Source organism: Amia ocellicauda, chromosome 1 (genome assembly GCF_036373705.1).
Source record: "Amia ocellicauda isolate fAmiCal2 chromosome 1, fAmiCal2.hap1, whole genome shotgun sequence".
NCBI lineage: Eukaryota > Metazoa > Chordata > Actinopteri > Amiiformes > Amiidae > Amia > Amia ocellicauda.
The window spans coordinates 9,028,618-9,053,398 of record NC_089850.1 but is presented as its reverse complement, the minus strand read 5'-3'; the positions used below and the strand labels follow the sequence as shown (position 1 = coordinate 9,053,398).

General features: G+C 36.9%; 1 protein-coding gene across 1 annotated transcript; it reads right to left on the bottom strand.

The window, feature by feature from the left end:
• Positions 1 to 11: 11 nt before the first annotated feature.
• allc (allantoicase) lies at positions 12 to 23,898 on the bottom strand. The gene is made up of 18 exons (XM_066698064.1): positions 23,778 to 23,898; positions 21,946 to 22,101; positions 21,121 to 21,192; positions 17,939 to 18,010; positions 17,722 to 17,775; positions 17,330 to 17,425; positions 16,135 to 16,523; positions 11,300 to 11,449; positions 10,900 to 10,950; positions 10,511 to 10,598; positions 9,404 to 9,529; positions 9,095 to 9,174; positions 8,085 to 8,217; positions 7,353 to 7,508; positions 6,840 to 6,913; positions 6,308 to 6,416; positions 1,123 to 1,238; positions 12 to 229 (listed from the first exon to the last, which is right to left on the bottom strand). Exons 2-18 carry the CDS (start codon positions 22,076 to 22,078, stop codon positions 86 to 88), a joined length of 2,043 nt encoding a protein of 680 aa, XP_066554161.1. The 5' UTR covers positions 22,079 to 22,101; positions 23,778 to 23,898; the 3' UTR covers positions 12 to 85.
• Between the last annotated feature and the right edge of the window lie 883 nt (positions 23,899 to 24,781).

Here is a 24,781-nt window from a genome sequence, read left to right as displayed (position 1 = left end):
AATCAATTGAATTGTTTGAAAATCAGCATGACCTTTATTAGCTGTTTGTTTCTTGTAAGAGGAATGGGTGCTTAAATCGTGTGCTTTATGAAGACAGAGCCCTTGGGAATCCCCACAGGCGCATCCTGCTTATTCCACCATCAGGAGCAATAATGAGACGCACGTGAGTGACAATTTCAGTCAGCTCTATTGAGGTAGCAGAGAAGAAGTGTCTGTGATGGGGTTTGAGCTGTAAAAGAAAAAATGGTGATATTGTTAATAATAACAAACTACTTTGGAGTGTTAAGATTGTGGAAAACCTCAAACACATGTCAAGGCTAATCTGGGTATTATATGAAACTAATGCTAAAATATGTTTTTATTTTGGCACCCAAACACAATGCACTACGTAACTAATGATGGGCGATGTAAAAGATAAATAGCATGGAAATGAATTCGAACAATTCAGTGGAGACTTTGCTAAAGTGACATATGTGATTTTAGTTTTAACCTTGGCTGGAACTGAACACAGAACTCAGATATCAATGGAGAGTCACAGAAGGGAGATTGCTTACTCTTTATAAATAATGATTGCATAGCATTTTTGTGTTTTTTTTTCTACCAATGATCATCTCCTTTCAAAGCCTACAGGGAACTATTAAAACGACATGTATGTATATATATATATATATGTATATATAAGCTCTGCCCTTAATCTATTTACAGTTGATTGTTAGCATCTCACCATTTAAAAAAAAATCATTAAATATAAGTAAGAGGTTTATTTAACCATGTTCATGCACATGAACCACTAGCTTTCCTCCTTGTTTTGTCAAAAAAGAGCTTCATTTTTGGAAACTCACAATATGTAATCTGTCTTCAGCAGAACAACCTCTGCAACTCATCACTTCAATTGCATCTCAATTTAGCAGCCAGGATTTGCCAATGTATTATAAGACTCATATGTTTTGCTTTTCATCAGGTTTTATATTCTAATTTAAACTGAATTTATGGAAAATATCACTAGGCCTGTGATGATGATAATGATGAGGAGGAGGAATTGTGTCTTGTGTATAAGACATACCAAATGTTCTACTAATTATGTAGAGTTACTTGTTTTCTGAAATCCTTAGGATATCGTACCTTCTGAGGTGGCAGAAGAATCTTCCACTCTGCTTTCCATTTCACGCTAATGTATTCATTCTCTTCTTCTGGTGCCAAGGTGCATCCCTCAATTTTACAGGAGTCTGGAAAGTTCCCTACATGAGCATGTACACTAAATGTTAGTAAGTACACAGAAATAATCAATACATATTGGCAGGGCCGCCATCAGGATTTATGGACAGGGGGACAATATTTTTCAAATTGGGCCCCCTCATCCACGGTGGGGGGGTGCAACACACTTTGACTATGTGGAGTGCTTGTATGCTGTCCGTGGTGCTCACTGCCAACCTGGATATTCTAATAAAGAACATTGTCTTACTCTTAATGATTTTTATTTTATTTTTTTATTTTTGGCCAAATATAAACCAGCAACCCCTACTTCCCGCGGCACTGCCCTCATCCACACCCACTCCAGCACCGTCCACCACCATCACCACCCACCCATCCTTGTGTTACTCACTCACTGCTTAGGTCCAAAATGCAAGTCGCCTGGCTTTTCTTTGATAATGTCCTTGAAGTCCAGTCTTTGGACCAGTTTTCTCTCAATGGAGAGGATGGCAAGTCCAGTGAGAGGGTGATATCATAGGATTAGTCTGATTATTTTCTTGCTGATTTTAGGCCTAACAATTTGCTAATTGCAAGCTTTAGTAATACCAGCAGGTTCCAATATAATTGCCTTATAAGTAGGGATTTTATCAATACTATTACTCTTAATGATACTCCTTATCGGTTCATTTTTATATCAATTACTAAATAATTGCTTTTAAAAAATATATATTATTGTTTAAAAGAATGTTATTTCTAGAGCAGCAACAGTAATGTTTACAACAGCAAAGTCACTATATAAACTGAATAATATCTCACTGGAAACAGATCTAAAATGTCAATACAATTGAGATGTTTATTTTTTAAGTTAGATAGACGACATAACAAAATTTTAGACTACTTCTCAGCATTGGTAATGTGTCGCACATTGTCCACACAAACATACTCTTTGTCTCACATTTGGTTTGTTGGGCTCTGGTCGCCACAGTGTGTGTGCAGCTCAGCCCGACACAGAGCAGAGAGACTGCGGCTGCGCGATTATCAATGACACCAACACATTCAAAAGAACAGCAATGTCGGAGCTCATCAATACTGCAGTCTGTAATAATTTAGCAGCGGGCCTGTTTAATCCCGGGTTTAGGTACCCATCCCTACTGATAAGGGCAGTGAAGCAGTGTTTGTTTCTTATCTAGTGAAGTGACCGTGCTAACGTTACTTAAAGGTTATGCCAGCGAGCTGAAGGTTTATTTGCTAGTCTACCAGCTTCTCACTTTCACCACGTTCACCTTCGCATGTCATACCTGGTGCTTCATGCTTGGCAAGAAATGTGGCCATTGCCTGTCTGCGTCTTTCGTTTACTTTCCCTTTTTTGAGTTCCAGATGTTTGCCTTTGCTGAGCGGGAGTCTAGCTTTAATTTGGCCAGAGGGATGGCGGGATGGCTCGCTCACAGAGAGACGTGCATTGTCAGCCGAAAGGGACGCAGGTGGTGGTTCGAGCCAAAAGCAAAGGCCCGGGACAGTGCGAGCAGTGCGATACAGCGCAGTGCAATGATGGTCGCTGCTTCAGATCGTCCTGCAAATAAAAACACTTTGGTTTGGATATCAAGTAACACACTGCCGGTGTTCGAACCCTCGAATTTCAACATTTGTTTAGTTATTTATTCCTGTAGTGTAAAATAAAAACCACAAGTGTAGAAAATTCATTTTTGCACGAACACGGTGTATTTCTGCGTTCGATCATTTTACCAGTGAATTACGTCATACAAACCCGCTCTGTCAATCACAGCCAGTGGGCGGTGTCCAGTGCACTTATTGGCTGACAGATATACTTCAGCGTTTAGTGTAATCGTCTACAGAAACAATGAAACCCCACACAAGATGAGATTTAGAAACATGTAGTTCCTGGTACAGCGCGTCACAGCGCTCAGATAAACACACCATTGCATGAGATGAGTGACAGCAGAAACAGTGCACAGTTAATAGCTCTTCCGCATTAATGCACCGTTGCCGGAGTAGCTCAGCTGGAGAGCATCAGGGTGATGATCTGGCCCGGCAATGTGTGACTTGATATCCAGACCAAAGTGATTTTATTTGCAGGACGATCTGAAGCAGCGACCGTCATTGCACTGCGCTGTATAAGTCCTGCTCGCACTGTCCCGGGCCTTTGCTTTTGGCTCGAACCACCACCTGCATCCCTTTCGGCTGACAATGCACGTCCACTCGACACCCGCTCCTCCAGCTCTCTGTGAGCGAGCCATCCCACCATCCCTCTGGCCAAATTATCACTAGACTCCCGCTAACGTGATTTTTTAAATCCCAACCAATATTTAAAATGGTGGGCTGCTCGCATGTAACAACAGGCAGGATTTCACCAAATTTAGGTCTTTTGCATCATGATGCCCCAAAACAACTATTGTTATTTGAGGTATCTGAATTAATACTTAATAGTCCAAATCAGATACTCAAAATAATGTAACTTGTTTTCGTGGATGTGCTGGACTCTCATTGGCTGCTGCCGGTCTCGGACCCGAGTCGCATCTTTAATATGAATCGTGTTGGATCTATTCGCAGCTGCCTGGTGAGCTGCAGGTTTGAGCATAGGGCAGCCGTTCATCGGTTAGGCCCTGACCTGCTGCTTTCTGTTCAACCGGACCCTCCCTTACTCCATTGAATTAACAACCGGCTTAGATTGTACTTTTCAAATTGTGTAAAAAATAGTTGCTTCTTTAATAAGTTATTCATACAATTCTATACTTAACTTAAACCCCCTACTGTTTAAAATAATGAAAATGCTCTGATTAAGAAATTATTACTTCAATTAAGGTTCAATTAAGCAATCAAGATCTCTGTTGGAACAGAAACCACAGCCAGTGCCCATTTTGCCAAAGACTGGGCAGCTTATCATTTGGCCACTTTACACTATGGCTGACGGCAGTAATGACAGATGCTTTTCTATTAGCTAACACTATTGTTGTCTCTTGTTATGGGCCCACTACTGGCCACTGCTTTTTCACTGTGTGAAAATGAGTGAAATCACTCAAGCTGATATTATTGATTTATTTAACTGGGTTTGTTGAGTGGAAGTCTGATATGTCCATCCTGTTGGCTTTAGATTATGTCCAAACAAACCACACAAGGCCATGGGGGACGGGGAGTGGATGTCCCGCCTATGGCGATTTGTCAGGACAGGGGCTTGCCCTGCTGATGCAAGAAACAGAGCTGCTCCCAGCCAGAAGAGATGGTATGACATCTTTCAGAGGGTATGTATTGACTAGAGATAATGGGAAACCCAGTATAAAGCCATGTAACATAACCTGAATGTTTCTTCATAAGGGACAATCAATTACATATTTTATTGTTACAGACAGAGAAATGTCCAATGCAGGTCTGTGGACAGGCAACTCTATCTGGTGTCCCACAGGGTCTGTGTGGATTCAGCCTTATTCAGGTGATTGATTATTTTGCCTACAAGAAAGAAAAGTCCATTTCTGTCACATTGCCTTCAGTGTCATACTAGTTGTTCTTACTTCAGCATGTGGCTCACTATCCAGAAGGTTTTATACATTTTAACTATTTTGATTTGATACAAATGTATCAGTGTATAGAGCTGTGACGGTGACAGATTTTTGGTATCGAAATACCGTTGAAGAATGGTGATCGGTATTACCGTGGGGGGCGTGGCTTTGTTCCGCTATTCTGAAAAAGTAGGAAGACTCTTCTGTTTTATTGTTCAGTCAAACAGTAGAACTGGTTACTAATTGCTATGACTTAAAATTCCGACTTAAAAAAAACCTGAGGCATTTTGACTCGCTGGTCAGTCCCGCTTCACAGGAGCCGCTCGGTGCACAGCGTGTTCTGCACATCTGACTGGACAAGTGCTGCGACCGCACCATTTTCACAATTCTATTTTCAGTGTTAAAAGTCAGTAAGTAAATTGTTGTACTTGATCCCATTTAAGGGTCAACCATAGACCTTTGCATGGGCCCCCCTGGGCCTTGGGCCCGGGGTCATCTGTACCCATTGACCCCCCCTGACGGCGAGTCTGCATATTGGTAGAATGGAGACTGGTGACACATGACAATGTGAATTAGATTTATAGAATTAAGAAATTGAACTTGTCATGTGAAAAAACACTTATGTATTGTGAATGTGTAAGAATTTAATGTTGCCTTTAGATGTATAAGAGCTTCATTTTTTTCATGGTATTCAGTGTCAGACTTAAAAGCAACACCAGTGACTGAGGGTCTGTGAGAAAAATATGGATGTGAACTTGGGAATTTATATAAAATTCAATTATGGGTTATGTGATAGTAAAAGTAATAAGCTGGGGATATTAAAATGACCTAATGCCCTTTTTTATGATATCACAAATGCATAAATGTCATTGAAAAAGTAAAATGACATTGAGAAATAATGAATGTTTATGACACAGAAAAACAAAAAATCAATTTTAAAACAATTACAGTTGTGATTTGTAAGATAGATGCTTAAGTGCTACAGTAGGTAAGGTTTTATATTTATAAGATATGGACCCACATGCAACTATCTTATGGATAGTGCTACAACCATCAGACTGTTGCAGTTCAGCTGACAATTGAATGCTACATTTCATGCGAGTAGTAAAATAGACAGCTACCCAAATGCCAGTGTCGTCATGTTAAAGGATAAATGTTCACACACACATGCACAAAATATCCCTTCATGCGGTTTCATTTGTATTTGTTCATAGTGTAATTGCTGTATTCTCCAAAACAGTTGCATAATGGCACACTGAACAATGTCCACAATCAGACTTCTCAGTGCAGGAAAACCATGCTCTGCCTGTAGTTTGATGTTATTAGTGGAAATACCACATTGTGTCAGTGCATGAGAAAGCCACAGGTTACTAGAATATGTGGAAGCCAGCATCCCTAGCTTAAAGGAGAGTACACTGAGAAGTCTGATTTGGCACATTGGCAGTGTGCCATTATGCACGAGCATACAACTATAATACAATGACCAAATACATCTGGATCAGCAAATTAGGATATTTAGTTGTGTTCCGTTTTTGTATAATCTTAGCTTGTTTGTTTAATGTGATGTAAGTATTGTTTTCTTGATTTGTTTTTGGTTGCTTTACCTTTAAAGTGGTTGGTATCAATCTCAATATGTCTTATCACACCAGGGTGGCCCAGTTTAAAAACAGCCCATTCGCTGCCCGGCACTTGTAGTATACCTTTATGATCCACCTGGAATAGTGAACAAGACATAAAAAGAATAATTATGTATTTTTTTTTAAGAAAAAGCACTAATTTATTGTGCCACAAGATAAATCCAGAGAAGAAGAAAAAATCTGATTCAGAGACTCCAATGAATATGTAAAAGAGGTAAGAGTACTATTGCAGATACTTACCTTAGGGGCAATAACCATCTAAGAAGAAACTGAAATCACACAAAATACATATGATATGAAACAAGCAAACGCAGTAAGAAGACTGAAACTGGTAAAAACATCCTCTGCTTTGGAAAGATAGAATACCCACAGATCCACAGTCATTTTGTGCCATGAAGATATTGAAATTTGCATTTTCATTGTAAAACAAATAAAGGTAAAATGTGAAAAACCTGTCTGAATATTGTATGCAGAATAACATAAAGAGAAGACTTTATACCTTTAAAATTGCTGGCCGGTCAAGTCGTCTGGCAGTCTCCCAGCCATCACCCATATTTATAGCCCTTCCTAATCCTAAAGTTAACAAATGTATTTTATTTATTATATATAACAATAATTATTATGTCAAAAGATTCCTCAAGGAAGTGTGAGCAGGAGAAAGAGGGGATGATTTAGACAATAAATAAAGACTACAATTTAAAATGTGTCCTGGAAAGGCTTTTAATATTTTTCTCTAGGAACACTGTTCTGAGTAGTCTGAGAATCATGAATTATGAATTCATTGCAAGAAAAATGTTGCTTCTCAGAAAGTCTTATACTGACAGCAGGAAATCAGCTCCCTTATGTACCCAGATGTGGAATTGTACTTGGCCAGAGATTTAAGCACCAGTTGAGGAGTAAGAGGTACAGGTAAATAAAAACCTATACTATTACACCATATAGTAAACATTAAGTTGATTAACATGCATAGTATTATGATTAAGAAGCAAATGATATTGTAATAATGGCATACCTATCATATTGCGTGGGTGACCAAAATGAGCATCACTGTATCCCACACACACTCCTCCATTTGTCAGTGCTACCAAGTCCACGTGATCATTATAGGATACTACAGACCAATCTCTCTGTCCAATGCCATATACTTTTAGGCGTGCAATTCCTCCATCTAAAACAATAAACACAATTATATAACACATGAAATATGATTGAGCCATTAATTTTACAAAGTAAACAAAAAGGCTTACTCAACTTTTATTATCCCTGAAACTGGTTATTACAAAGGATGCTTTTGATAAAAAATAAATATATTGTTGGTGTTTCTGGTTCAGTTTTCTAGTATTGGGTTTGAAGAAAAACAAATCTCTTCCTCATTCAAATATTAACCTTACACTTCACTCAGCTCAAAACTGGGCCGGGATTAAATCAAAACTTTGACCCACCCGCTAATCTAAAACTGCAGTACTGTACTTAGTTGCAGCTAAATGTTTAGTGAGATGCCACTTTCTTCTAATGATGTACAGGTTTGTAGTTTGCTATTAGCGAGTGGGTCAAAGTTTTGATTTAATCCGGACCCTGGTCTTTTCAGCCAAATCAAATTAATTAAATTGGTTTATACGCCCTTTATTCTTAGTCTGGATTCCGATTGGAGCTATTCTATAGAAAACATGCTTCAACTTAATTAATTAATTAATTAATTAATTAATTAATACTATGACCACTAAACGAAATGTTGTAGCATTACCTGGATACATGTTGAGTCTAATATGAGTGAACCTCTGTTGGGTGTTTACAGAAAAGTAATTATGACAAGTGTCAACATAGCCAGGCTTCAGCTGTGAAACTGGAACCAGCTCCTCCCAGCATTCAGAGTGTAGCTATAAAAGGATAAGGACACAGACGATTGCGGATTTTCCAACTTATTCTGATAAGTAATATTTCAGAAAAAGAACCTTGATGATATTATACAGATGTTTTAAAGCTTTTGTGTGCTCAAGACCTACACTTGTTACTGTGCAATAATTTCCTGTTTACTTGCTGTCAATTACTATATCATGTATTATGTATGTAATATGAACTATATTATGAGAGCACAATAATAAAACCAATAAAATAATTATTACATCAGTGTGAGTAAACTCTGGACCGGAACTGCATTGATTTATTTGAAGTGGTAGTCTAAAGTTTACTTCAAAGTATCACTGCACAGTCAGTGTTTAACAAACTCTGATGCAATGAAATTGATCAATGAGAGTGGTTTAAAGAACAATATTTATTTAGCTGAATAATGAATTGAATAACATTGTTTTAATTGAAGAGTGTGAATAATTCTGTATATTTAGAATAAAGTACACTATGGTCCAGGGGGGAAATGATTTCTTTATTGTATCAAAATTATCAAAATAATAACTTCCCAACTGCCAGGTGACAATTTACAAAAAATATATATGAATAAATCATGCCGTATTATTTTTATAAGATGTGACAGACTACAATAATCTTGAATACCTATTGGACTTTCACATTTCTGGTATGAATTCGAAACTGTTAAGCTTTTTTTATTGTATGATTATATATTAGTTTAATCCTTTAGTTTTTAATGCTCTCGGGTGGAATGGAAACCAATGTTTTATGTTAAATCCCAGTCTGTTATTTCACTGTATACATGAAAGGTTTTGCTGTATTTCAATAGGTATTATCTCCCTCAGGTAAAACATAAATAATCAAACACATTGTGAAATTAATTTGATTTACCTTTGCAGCAGCTTTAAACTCTTCTTCTGAAGCAGCTGTTCCTGTCCGATCCCCTTGAGGTTTGAAAGCTGGAATCTCATCTAGTCAGACAAACAAGATGGCAGTGGTCAGAAAGAGAACAGGCCTCTGCTGGCATATGTAAATGTAGATATTTGGCACATTTCTAATGGAGTTTAATTTTGACTAGTTTTGTTTTATTTTATACAGATGTTTTTATTAATGGGGGATTGAAATAAACTAAATAGGAATATTTTTTATGTTAACTCTTCCAGGGCTTCTAGACAAAGTGAGGCTGGCTTATGCCCCTACCTTGATTCAAAGAAGCTGCCTGAATGGAGACAGATGGGGCATAGTTTCCTGTAAAATAGGATGTGTCGATATCAAATCCCTGAACGATTCCAGGGACACCCAGTTGAACTATGCACCAGTCGTGACCTACGTGACAAAGAAAACATCACAGGGGAATCAAACTACCATGTATTAAAGCAATCTACAAACACATACAACTGGTGCTATAGCACAGACTTCTCAAATAACTAGGGAATGATCAATCAATATTACATCTTCATGTTATGTAAACAGATTACCTCTATATACCTTAGCTAAGAAGATCGAATATGATATTGATATAAAGTGCAATAGTCTTGGCACAAGAAAACAGTGGGACCTGACCTGATTAGCAGATGCACACAGGTAAGTCAGAAATACAGTTTAAAAGTCTCAGTTGGCTATTGCTATCATGGGCCCTAAAAAACCTATGCAAAATCTATTAGAAGAATTAGATTCGAGCAATTAGTGGATGACATGGCTGCAAGGAAACCATCAATCAAACCTGCTGGCCTCAGTAAAAGTTGAAGCATTTCACAGGATAGGGACTAAAAAGCTGTAATAAGAATCAAAGGAACTCTACACTGTTTGCTGACATAGGTTGCATACAGTTGTAGTTGAATTCATCAAGACCAGTCCATTTGAAACAAAAGTATTTGGTGAATAATCAAGTATATATCAAGGATATTTTTCCAGGGTTTGTTGATCACTGATTCAGTCTGGAAACTGTAGTTTCCAGTTGATTTAATAGAGTCAAGACATTGGGAGACTACATTGATATTAAGGCATTTGTCACACTAAATTAATCATAGAATCATATAATTTATTTATCTACATCATATTTATCTTTATTTGCATGCAGTATATTATTGTATATTTCTACTTACATTTACTTTTAATTATAACAGTGTTTGTAATCCTGTTAGTTGTGTCCCTCTGTAAAGACTGCTAATACAATTATTTTACAACAATCTTGAGGAGGAAATTAAAATAATTAAATAGACCAATAAGAAGCTCATCTGAGCATTGCAAAAAACAGTTATGCCTCTTGTATAGTTTTCAAGCCTGTTTCAGTAGCGTTCTTAGTACCAGGAATTCTCTTTCTCCTTGTCTCCCAGCCATCCATCAATTTACCAAACTGTGTGAAAGCATCCACTTTAAACTCCACTGGCTCTCTCTGTATTGAATGAAAAACAACCATTCATAACTATGCAAAAGACACTGCAAAAAACAAACATAATAACTAAACCAAACAGTAGATTGCAATGAAGAAAGCACTTGGTGTACTTGGTGCATGGTAGGAGTGAAGTAAGAGAGAAATAATCAAAACATAGATATCTGTGGAGACTTAAGCTTCAGATGTACATACAGTTCTCAAATTAAACAATTAAACTCCTGCTGTTACTTTCAACACAACAGAAAGCACACTTTCTTGGCCTTCTCTGGCAAAATTAGCCATATACCTCTGTATTTTTTACCTTTAAAAGGTTTTGTGCAGATGCAAACCATTCATCTGTAGCAAAAAGAACCTGAAAAACAAAGCTTAATAATCTTAATAATATATGATCATATAGAGGCACTGGTAATATTACACTTTTACATTAATCCATTACATCAGTTTTATACATGTATTTTACTTATCTACTTAACTAAATTGGAACTCTGCCATGCCAACAAGGCACACTTTGATATTTAATAAAGTAGAAAAAATTATGATAAAAACATCATACCTGCTTTAGCTAAAACACAATACTGGTAAATGTTACAAATGTTGGGTTAAACAACAGTGACAATTGTTTATTGGAAAAATAATTGAATACATTATAAACCTTCCATTACAGTAGTGCACATTTTTAAGTTCAACATATTTTCTCTTACCTTTCCTCCCGCTGCCTCACAAGCTAGATTATTTAAATGTAGAAACTGCGGCTGATCAGTGGCTTTGTTTGCAGGGGTCCGAGTTGCCATTCTGCCTACTGAATTGTGATTTTGGAAAAAGTGAGAAAAAAAGAATAGACAGATTGAAAGCTAAAATAAAATGTTAACTTGAGAATTCAGCTTGCACTGTCACACTTCTACTGTGCATAGGGAGAGACAGGAGGTTGCTCTGCTATCCTCCCTAAGCGTGATGTTACACAAGGAGAGTTTTTTTTGTATGAGTTGATCATTAACAGTAGAGCGCCACAATATGACAAATCAAACAAACCAATGAAGGACATACAGTTTGTTTTTTGTTAAAAGATACATTTCTTGTCTTTAATGCTTCAATATTAAGCTTTCTGGCAACAACACCAAGTGGCCCCTCACCAGCTTTCCCACCTAACCACCAAATATCTGCAGGTACTGGATATGCCCCAGTGGTTGAGAAATTCAAGAGTCAGTCTCTTTCAAACACAAGAGCTGAAAAGTTCCTCATATGCAAAATAAAATGAAATAGTTGATCAATTAACAGGTTTTTGTTTCAACATTTAGAAAACATGTTTGTTTGTGTATTTGTACTTATTATTCCAGATTGGATATGTAGTACAAACATAAGAAAATATGTAAATATATATATATCAATTGATATTATTCCTATATAAGCATAACAGTTAAACTAACAGAACTGATTGGATTTTAACTTTAGAAATCAGTTATGGTTACAGATTTTGTAAGAAGCAAAACTTTACATTGCTTTTAATTAAACCAATAACTTAAATCAATAATTAAAAAGCTTAGGTTTTTTATATCTATTATTTAAACTAACATTTGAGTCAAAAGTGATTTAATTTAAAAATCCATTGGAAATGATATAACTTTTGACTCTTACAGAATATCCCATTTATACACGTTTTAGCAAATTCCAAAAACAATTATATTTGTTTACATGCAGTATATAAATGGACAAAAATAAAGATACTGTTACCTGTTCCCTTCCACAGGACTGTATCTCCAGTCTGTGATCACTGCAGCTAATCTTGTGAATATGAAGAGTAAAGTTCACTGTCAAGCAAACGGTGTCAGAGAGGTCATGTACGGTGATGAAAGTGTCTTCAACCTTAAAGGGGTACTAGCGAAATTCCTAAACTCGTGGATTGATCCTGACGTGTTGCTATAGTGTAAAGAGCATGCATGCCAGAGTTTGACATCCGCTATTATTTGATAAGTTTTCGATTTTAGTTTTAAAGTTAAAAAGTTTAAAGTTGCATATATGATAGAATTGGGTAATAATCTATGAGTTTATGTTTATAAGATCAAGTGCTTTTTTAGAATATGATTATCTGAAAATGTTCTTGCATAGCATAAATGGGATAACCCATTTTTTAAATCACGACAAACACAAATCAACTTATTCAGAATCTCCCTCATGTATGCATTTAAACAAAATAACTTGCCAAAACTGACATGCACAGTTTGCACATGTGCAGTACACTCTCAATTTCTTTAAATATATGTTAACATGATTTAATGTGTTAGATGTACTTCCCAGAAACAAACATTTTTATTTTTCTGGTGTATCAATCAATCAATCAGTATTGCAATCAAGGGCATAGGTTTGGTTTGAACAATGGTGGTGACGCAATATTTTGGGGGGTGTAGTCATGGGTGCTAGCGGGGTCGTGATTTTGATGTGCGTGAGAAAAAACAATTGCAAACGTGTGTCGCGCGCGCAGACAGAACTGCGCATGTGTATACGGTACTGCAGGAGCTGCGGAGTTCTCGAATTGTGACAGTGAATTCACGGCATACATCAAAACAATGGAGGGTAATCTGTGCCAAAATTAAAATACAGATGAATAAAAATAATAGGAAATTAATACATCAAATAGTAAATAAATAAAATAATGCATAAATAAAATAGGAAATAAATAAATAAAATACGAAGTATATATATATATATATATATATATATATATATATATATACACTCACCTAAAGGATTATTAGGAACACCTGTTCAAGTTCTCATTAATGCAATTATCTAACCAACCAATCACATGGCAGTTGCTTCAATGCATTTAGGGGTGTGGTCCTGGTCAAGACAATCTCCTGAACTCCAAACTGAATGTCTGAATGGGAAAGAAAGGTGATTTAAGCAATTTTGAGTGTGGCATGGTTGTTGGTGCCAGACGGGCCGGTCTGAGTATTTCACAATCTGCTCAGTTACTGGGATTTTCACGCACAACCATTTCTAGGGTTTACAAAGAATGGTGTGAAAAGGGAAAAACATCCAGTATGCGGCAGTCCTGTGAGCGAAAATGCCTTGTTGATGCTAGAGGTCAGAGGAGAATGGGCCGACTGATTCAAGCTGATAGAAGAGCAACTTTGACTGAAATAACCACTCGTTACAACCGTGGTATGCAGCAAAGCATTTGTGAAGCCACAACACGTACAACCTTGAGGCGGATGGGCTACAACAGCAGAAGACCCCACCGGGTACCACTCATCTCCACTACAAATAGGAAAAAGAGGCTACAATTTGCACAAGCTCACCAAAATTGGACAGTTGAAGACTGGAAAAATGTTGCCTGGTCTGATGAGTCTCGATTTCTGTTGAGACATTCAGATGGTAGAGTCAGAATTTGGCGTAAACAGAATGAGAACATGGATCCATCATGCCTTGTTACCACTGTGCAGGCTGGTGGTGGTGGTGTAATGGTGTGGGGGATGTTTTCTTGGCACACTTTAGGCCCCTTAGTGCCAATTGGGCATCGTTTAAATGCCACGGCCTACCTGAGCATTGTTTCTGACCATGTCCGTCCCTTTATGACCACCATGTACCCATCCTCTGATGGCTACTTCCAGCAGGATAATGCACCATGTCACAAAGGTTGAATCATTTCAAATTGGTTTCTTGAACATGACAATGAGTTCACTGTACTAAACTGGCCCCCACAGTCACCAGATCTCAACCCAATAGAGCATCTTTGGGATGTGGTGGAACGGGAGCTTCGTGCCCTGGATGTGCATCCCACAAATCTCCATCAACTGCAAAATGCTATCCTATCAATATGGGCCAACATTTCTAAATAATGCTTTCAGCACCTTGTTGAATCAATGCCACGTAGAATTAAGGCAGTTCTGAAGGTGAAAGGGGGTCAAACACAGTATTAGTATGGTGTTCCTAATAATCCTTTAGGTGAGTGTATGTATATATATATATATATATATATATATATATATATATATATATATATATATATATATATATATATAAATATATTTATATATATATACACATATAGATTTATTTCCTTTTTAACTGTAGTTATATTTATTGATCTATTCCGTTATTTATTTATTTCGTTATTGATTTGGTTATTTCCTTTTTTTAAATTTCCTTTTCATCCTTGTATTGTCGCAGGCGGGTCAGGACGTGGATCTGGCGCCCGTCATGCGCTCTGCACAGTGCATTCACATTATAGAGCCATAGACCACCAGTGTTATGATCTTATTTTATGACTCTATCTGAGACTACTTGTATGTGACTGAACCTTTGCATTTAATCAGGACACTTGTTTGTGTGCACAGGGTATGTAAAGCAGATTACACATTATACATACCGCCTCCGGTGGCGCAGTAGTGAAGAGCAGCGCTGCGAGCGCGGTGTCCAGATGTTAGGTGTTGAGTTTATTTATTTGATATATAAATAAATAAAAAGAATACATAAAATACGATATACATAACGAAATAAATAAAATAATACATTCATTAAATGGGAAATAAATAAAACTAAAATACGATTATATATATATATATATATATATATAGAGAGAGAGAGAGAGAGAGAGAGAGAGAGAGAGAGAGATTTCCCCTTTAACTGTATTTATTTATTTTGTATTTTATTTTTTTATTTATTTATTTCCTGTTATATATATATTTATATTTGAATTTTGGCACGGATTCCCCTCCATACAAAACATGCTCGCACGTACACACACACACACACATCATGACGCAGCTGTGAAACAATACAATAGCGAGCCCCCAAGGACACACGCCCCACTGGCATGCATTTTAATATCGGCCCCCGCCCCCACTGTTTAAATAAACTTATACATAAAAAGTAATAAAATAATAATACAAAAAATATCACAATTATTGGTAGGGACAATTCAACGTTCCCTTGACATTGGTAGGGACATGTCTCTACGTGCCTAGCTAAATCTATGCCATTGATTGCAATAGCATATAAATAAGTTAAATTCGGTTCACATTATCATGTACATGTAAGAAAATGAACTAAATCTGGGATTATAACATACTTCTTCCTTAATACAAACTGCAGTGTGCTGTTGCTCGTGAAAGTGTTTAATGCACTAGTGCACATATTGAAGTGTAAACCTCTGCACATCTGCACCAATGAGTGAATATTTGCAGCAAGACATAACTATAGACCCATAATTATTCTGAGAGTGAATGTCATTTGGTCTCTTTCAATAAAACACAAAACTAAACTAAAAATTACCTCTCAAATCATGTTTCCTTTTAATAAAGTACTCAAATGATTTTAATTATGTCACAAAATATAATATAATAATGAGTGTTTATCAGTGATACACAGATTCTCTAATGATAAATCGCAAACACATGGAGTTCCAATAAGAATGCACTTTTTTCTCTTGTTTTAGTGTCCTTCGCAATATAGTGGCCCAAACTGTCCTCTGGTCCGAGTCAGAAAGAATGGTAGCAGAAGTCCTCTAAATGAGGGCAATCACCCCTTACTCTGTCTATACGCTGTCCTTGTCAAATTCACAAACGAAATACATTGTGATGTGGCAGGCCACGTCATTCCAGCCACCTGAGGCCACCATCTCAGCACAATCCTCTTCTTCATATGCGTTGTTGGGCTCCCCTCCTCGCCATTTGTTGAAGGTGGTCATGGGGGATCTATCCACATAGGCAAAGTGGCCCTCCCTATCCAGGTCATTAATGCCAATAAACACCCTGTTGAGGCCAGCCTGGCTGATGTAGGAGGCAATGACCCCATTGGCAGCCTCATCCTTGGGCATGGCCAAGTGTCCTCCTCTCCCTTGGCAGTAGACCTCTGCATCCAAGTAGCGCTTCTCCTCCTTGACCAACAGGTAGATTTTGCTGTCCATCTCCTTCACGCCAGCAACAGCTGCGGGGGAGGGCAGTGCTGGAAAGTGAGCACTTGTATTTCTATAATCACACTTTACTTTTGTATGTCCGTTTTTTTGCACATTTTAAGAAAATAAAATAAATAAATGATGTTAAAGATGTTTGGATAATTTTATCCGGGTTAATTTCTAGGAATAGTGGGAAGCACTCAACTCCTACTGTTCCTGCATGTTCTATTCTGGGTTTTGGAGTTGCTTATTTCCTTATCTCACCAGATTAAGATGACAAGGTCTACTTTAAATCTGAATAATTGATTCACACAAGTAAGTCAAGATGTATCCAGCAAAAATAAAATAAAAACGGTCAAAATATTTCCCACAAGTTAGATTTTGGACATTTTGAATGTGATGAAATGGATTTCCTGGAACCTGTCATTCTAAAACACACAAACATCACAAACCTCAGAGATGTGCAGTCAGCTTAATGTAAGGGCATCACACTTAGCTAATTGAACCCAATCTGAGTTACACATGCATCTCTATTTAATTTAACAGCCTGTGCTGCAGTTCCATAAACTCAGGCAATCATTCATATTCTCATTACCTCACATGATATCAATATTTTTTTTAAATAATTTGTCGAAAATGAGTTCTCTCTCATTTCCTTAGACTTTTGAAAGGAATATCTTTATATCTAAATAGCACGCTTGCTTGGGGGAAAATATTCTTACGAAGATAGCTTTTCATTAGTTTTAAATGATAAACACAGGCCAGTATTGTTACCTACAGTCAACAATGTTACTGCAAAAAAGTAGTTACATAGGTACCAGTAGTCTTAGCAACTTACCATTTTTTATGAATTTTAATTCATTTGTTAAATGGGAAACAAGGATATCCATTTCACCAATCATCTTCCTGAGTGGAGCACATTCACAGGGTAGGCCTGTTTGCATATTCAAAATTAAAATCAGTAGGGTTAACAGGGTAAAACACTGACAAAAATAAACTATTTACCCCAAACCGTTCTTTCACCTACTAGCAAAATCTTCAGATAACACTTCATAACACAATAACAATATAATAAAATACAGAACTCTGAGTCTTCATCTCTTTCAGGGCAGAAAGCTGTTTCAACTGTGTATAGGTGACAGGTTAAATAAGCAACTGCACATCTTCTGATGAAAATACACAAGCAAGATACAAGTAAATGAGAAAAAGTATTAGACACAAATACAATACCTGGGTCTCCATTAGGTCCTTGTGGTCCAGCATGTCCCATATCTCCTTTATCACCTGGTGAATGAAACAGGAACAGCACATTGCAATATGATTACATTGCTGAAGACACACATGCCAATTACCTGAGATTTAGGAATAACACTTTTGTTAGGTTAGACTTTTGTTAGTTATTATATTATTATTATAAATCAGTATCTATTTCTTTCTTTTACTTTACCTTTCAAACCAATGGGGCCCACTTTCCCATGACGTCCCATTAGACCTTTCTGTCCCTTAAGCCCAGGATTTCCTGTAGTAACAAAATGTACAAAGAAATATAAGACCTCTAATTCAATGTGTATACTATTAATATTACTATAAATTGCTTTGAAATTAAATAAATAGATTTTACAACAGGTGACTAATAGAATTGTTTGCCATGTTGTGTAGTGAAAGTGATATTTGTATTCTTCTCCACTAGATGCCAGTATAATGCTATCCCCAGGCCCTCTGGATTGCAGAGGAATTGGAGAACTTTAAGGTGTTGGCAGTATTAAGTATGGACTACTTATTTATTTAAGAGGCTGCTGTTCTGAGTCATGGGCAGCTATTCAACCTGGGTCCTGATGACAACATGGCAAAACACACTATACCACAAATGCTGTACAGATAATTTTACATTTAAGTATTATTGATTGAGAACATCAGTTATTTATTTTAGGCAGCACTGTGGAGTAGTGGTTAGGGCTCTGGACTCATAACTGGTAGGGGTCCTGGGTGGGGCAGTGCTGTTGTACCCTTGAGCAAGGTACTTCACTTAGATTGCTCCAGTAAAATGCCCAGCTGTATAAATGGGTACAAATGTAAGTCACCCTGGATAAGAGCGTCTGCTAAATGACAAATAATGTAATGTCATATTTATATTAATTAAATTCCTGCTACAAATCTAACTTTGCAAATAGCTTTTGCATATAACTTCTCTCATAGAAAGAGTCTGTACAATTGAGTGGTACAAAATACATTTCCTAGAGAAATATAAATAAAAAAATGGGCAAATACACACATTATATATATATATATATATATATATATATATATATATATATATATATATATATATATATATATATATATATATATATATATATATATATATATATATATATATATATATAGTATACTATAGTACTGTGTAGGCAGGTGTGAAAAAATGCTGTAAAGTAAGAATGCTTTCAAAAATAGACATGTTAATAGATTATATTTATCAATTAACTAAATGCAAAGTGAGAATGCAAACAGAAGAAAAATCTACATCAAATCCATATTTGGTGTGACCACCCTTTGCCTTCAAAACAGCATCAATTCTTCTAGGTACACTTGCACACAGTTTTTGAAGGAACTCAGCAGGTAGGTTGGAACAAACATCTTGGACAACTAACCACAGTTCTTCTGTGGATTTAGGCAGCCTCAGTTGCTTCTCTCTCTTCATGTAATCCCACCATCACTTCCAGGACTCCTTGTTCTTCTTTACGCTGAAGATAGTTCTTAATGAATGTCGCTGTATGTTTGGGGTGGTTGTCATGCTGCAGAATAAATTTGGGGCCAATCAGATGCCTCCCTGATGGTATTGCATGATGGATAAGTATCTGCCTGCACTTCTCAGCAATGAGGAGAACATTAATTCTGACCAAATCCCCAACTCCATTTGCAGAAATGCAGCCCCAAACTTGCAAGGAACCTCCACCATGCTTCACTGTTGCCTGCAGACACTCATTTGTGTACCACTCTGCAGCCCTTCAGCGAACAAACTGCCTTCTGCTTCAGACAAATATTTCACATTTTGACTCATCAGTTCAGAGCACCTGCTGCCATTGTTCTGCACCCCAGTTCCTGCGTTTTCATGCATAGTTGAGTCGCTTGGCCTTGTTTCCACGTCGGAGGTATGGCTTTTTGGCCGCAAGTCTTCCATGAAGGCCAATTCAGACCAGACTTCTCCGGACAGTAGATGGGTGTACCAGGGTCCCACTGTTTTCTGCCCATTCTGAGCTCATGGCACTGCTGGACATCAGGGAAGTCAGCATGATGTGTCTTTCATCTGCTGCAGTAAGTTTCCTTGGCCGACCACTACGTCTACGGTCCTCAACGTTGCCCGTTTCTTTGTGCTTCTTCAAAGGAGCTTGGACAGCACATATGGAAACCCCTGTCTGCCTTGAAAAGTCTGCCTGGGAGAGACCTTGCTGATGCAGTATAACTACCTTGTGTGTTGTTGCTGTGCTCAGTCTTGCCATGGCGTTTGACTTTTGACAGTAAACTGTCTTCAGCAGCCTCACCTTGTTAGCTGAGTCTGGCTGGTCCTCACCCAGTTTTATTCCTCCTACACAGCTGTTTCTGTTTCAGTTCATGATTGTGTTTCAACCTACATATTGAATTGATGATCATTAGCACCTGTTTGGTATAATTGTTTAATCATACACCTGACTATATGCCTACAAAATCCCTGGTCACACCAAATATTGATTTGATTTAGATTTTTCTTCTGTTCACTTTGCATTTAGTTAATTGATAAATATAATCTATTAACATGTCTATTTTGAAAGCATTACTTTACAGCATTTTTCACACCTGCCTAAAACTTTTGCACAGTACTGTATATTGCACGTGAAGCAATTAAATAGGGTCCAAGTCAAACAAGACAAAACTGAGCTGCAAAGGGAAAAATAATTCACATAGACGGAAAGGTACTTAACTTAACTTATGTGCTTCTAATTGACATAGGGTTGGTCAGAAGTGCCGGACCATCAAATTATCTCATTCTGCGTCTCCCACAGAAGGCTATCATTGAGTTCAACACATGTCTATTGTTCCACCAGTGTTATAAACACAAGCCATACACTTCATTAATAGTTTCTCAAGGTCCCTCTGGTTTCCTCTCTGCTGTGTGACCCGGCTATCTTGGAGTAAACACTCCATACTTCTGGAACTCCTAACAAGTGAGCATCCCATAATGCGCTGGCCTAAGGTCAGACATTCAATCACTTTGTTTGTTTGTTTCTATGTCAGATAAGCAGTTCAAACGGGGGGTGGGGGAAAATAAGCAAGTTTCAAACCTTTATTTCTGGTTTAAACCACAACTGATGCCCTCTCCTATTAAAGTTAATGACATCATTGATTTAATTAAATGATGGGAAGACCGCACAGCTCCACAGGACAAGGAGTGAATAATTGTTTATGTATTCTTTTAATATCATGACTCAGAACTGTGTGCAACATTGCTCTCACCACCATTGCTTGTGAAGTGAATAATCCGGTATTGCTTTTTACTCTGGACATGATTTACAGAGGCAATATTCCTGTATCTGCACAGATGCATTCAGTTCTAATCGGTAACATAACACACAAGAATATTTTTTGCAAAAGTACCAATATCTCCAGGAGGTCCTGCTCTTCCCGGCCTCCCTGGCGCTCCCTTCTCCCCCTTTTCTCCTGCGTCTCCTGTAAAAGATGGGAGCGTCTGAGTTTAGAATGAAGCGATGTATCAAGCCATCAGTCGATACATTTTATTTTGGTTAAGCATAGAGCAATTTCCCAGATTGAAAACAAAAGGATAAGTTCAATACAGTCAGTATAGCTATAAGAGTCTGTGTATAAACCATTTTTTTCTATACACAAAAACACCTTACAATTGACTATGAATTTGTGTACTTTTAATTTATTAAAGACAATTAAATGTCAGGACTGGGCTGTGAGGAAGCACTTCAATCCACACTATACATTATACAGTTTATAAAGAATGGAAGCAATGTTTTGAAATGGTGCATGTATGTTGTATTTGTATCATGTTTATAAGTACGTCACTTTTGTTTCAGTTATAAGAAAATACATTGTACATAGTTCAATTAATCATGGGATTACAAAATACATTATAAAAAGCAAAATGCATTTTTCACTTCTAAGGTCTTCAGTTGCAGATTTTCGACAGTAATTTTACAGTGTACAGTGTAAAAAGTCAAGCAAAAGCTTCAAATACAGGTTCTCTTAAGCCTATATAATTGAGAGCTTAGTTGGTACACAAACTATCTTACACAGACACAGGCTGGACATCCCTGGCTTACAAGAAAACATGCCAAGCAATGGTCTGGACTAGATCTTCCCATCATCGACACTTGATCTGTTTCCTTGGCATTCACAAGTAGTGATCCCATGGCTTACACTTGTATTAGAATGCAGGCTGGATTTCATCGATACCTTTGAGGCCTGGCACGAGGATCTGCACGGAGCAGGGCTCGTCGGCGATGTGTTGAGAATGAGCAGAGCTCAGCAGAGCAAGACACAGCACGCTAATGAGGCCGTCAAGTAACAGCAGATCTCCTCTCATCATGAAGGCTTAGAGGCCACTGACTCCTGTGTTAAAGAACCAACATGTTCAGGTAGTGTAACAGCTTTCTCAGCAACACTTAATCAAGTCTCAGGAATCCCTAAGCAATTTCCTATTGAATCAGACTGCCCATTATGAATCTGCTTTTTGAGTAATATTTTTTATATAGAAAAATATTTGTATGTATTACATGTAACCCTAAACAGAAAAGAACTGCACTGGCTTTCCCCAAATAGAAAGGTACCAGGTATTTTTTAAATTTATTTTTGTCTTTCCATTAGCTAGTATCTTCGCAACATTATGGCACTGTTTACTGCAGAGTACACAATATGTCAATGTATAATCAATACATTTGCTCAAAGAAGTAGCCTCATATTTTGTAAGGACTAGATGTAAAGAATATATTCCAAAATACACATATTACAGGAATTTGGGGTAATGTCTTAACAGTTTTAGACAGTTCCACTCTTTCTGCATGAAGGCAAGCAATGATATATTGTTGTTACTGTCAGCTTCAACGGTGACCTCGAGGTGATGGATAAGGTACCCAAACAGCTGCACAATGCATTGCAAGATAAATGATAGCAATGAATCAATGAAAAGCATCATTTAGTCAATGCTGATTTGGCACACTGCATCCATTCCTCGAGGAACTGAAGTAATTTTAACTTTTTACATACTAGTATACCAGTATGTTTTCCCTTATTGAGAAAAAGGAATAAGACAGAAACTAGTAGGTTTGAAACGGCTTTCTTTCTATACATATGGTTTGAGTCAAAACTATTCACATCATTAATTTGAATTAATACTATTATATGATCCAGTTATTTTAAACAATAAAACTGTATGTATTAAACTGATTCCACCTACACAAACTGTATAGATTGCTGCTGACTGAACAGTTAATTGCATTCTGTGGACTGGCTGTCCAAAACCTATGCACCCCGTCCTTTACAAAAGACACCAATTATAAATAAATGTACACCTTGCCCCACTATTTATTACCAAAACTGACTGACATAAAATCACATCTCCAATGCCCATTAATCTAATGATATAAATGTACACATTGGCAAGTGCTAGTGCTAATAGATTTGTATGGGGATGTCATCACAATTGAATTAGAACTACGGGTCCTATAGAAAATATTTCAGACAGCTCTCTCATTTAGCTTCATTAACAGCTAGTGCTACAACTTGTGGAACTGAAGTAGAAAATGAATTATATGCAATGCACACTGTTCCAAAAATATTAAATTTTAATTATATATATCATCAGCTGGTTTTAAAGAAAACTACACAAAAGTTCTACTGTACTTACTACATTCATCAGGAATTATACCTAATTATTAACTTTAACTTTCAGAGAAGTCTTCAATTTTATCCACAATAAAGACTAAATAAGTCCAAATGTAGCCTCCATAAACGTATTTCTTTCATACCACCTAACAGCTATAAAAAATATGCTAATAAAATAAAGCTATTTTTAAACATGACCACATAAAAGTATTACATAATCAGATTGCAAATTACCCTTAAAACAAATTTGTGGTGGAAATCTCTCACCCATCTGCAGATCACTGAAGGCTTAAGAAACTTAACTGATAGTCCTATGCTGTTAGTAAATTCAAAGCAGTACCATGCATTTGTTTACATTAATAACTTCAAATAATTAATGAGACACAGAAATAAGTGTCACTTACCGTCAGAATGCTTTAGTACAACACAACAGCAAGGAGTACCCTTTGGATCCTGAAGCAATACACAAATGAACTTCATAGCTGTGTTTACAGAAACCTGACAACTATTCCTTTGTCCGGGGGATTAAGTTTTCTTCAACGGCCCACCAAGCTAAGAGGCCAGTCAGAAACATTATCAGTAAACAATTCCCTGAATGAGAAATGGCAGCTGTGCTGGTCAGAGATAATTGCGTGGGAACGTGTGCTATTATTTATAGCAGACTTCTATTCATTAGGCATAGAGTTAAGAGACAAATAATTGAATGAAAATGTATACAGTATACAAACTTCCTTGCAACCCATGCCCCAAATTGTTGAATATTAAAAATGCTTTCAATTAGTTTTTGTTATTCTTGGACTGTTATTCTGGATTTGCAGATTGTTTAATGCTGGAATTAATCATTAGAATGAATATACTTGTTTCAAAGCAATTTTTAAATATTACAAAGATCTCAAAAGCACATTGTGGGAAAAAAAAAAGTTAACCTGGTGCTTGAATCATTTAGTCATCATTCTGGTCTTGCCTTCTTCCTTAAACACTCCACCACTGGCAGCTTACATTTTATTTTGCAGTATTATTAATCTCTCTTATATACATTACATAACCCAACATACTCACAACTGGTTATCAATTAAATCAATTAAATTATCTATTTACTCAAGACACAAGTAAGCATTAAACTAGTAACTACACGATAGATTTAAGTGTCTATAATAAAACTTGGTAGGAAAATTAGCTTGAGAACTAATTTGTGAAAATAACTCAACTGAAGTTAAATTTGCCACATACAATTTAGAACTGAAGTCTGAAACATCCATTATAATCCAGGTTTACTTTCTATAGCATAAATACAATAAATGCCCACTAGAGGGAAAGCACTAATTCTGAACCAGTAAAGTTCAAACAAAAACATTAAGCCTTACATTAGGAAGCTTAAGAAATTTGAAAACATTGCATGAACTCATCT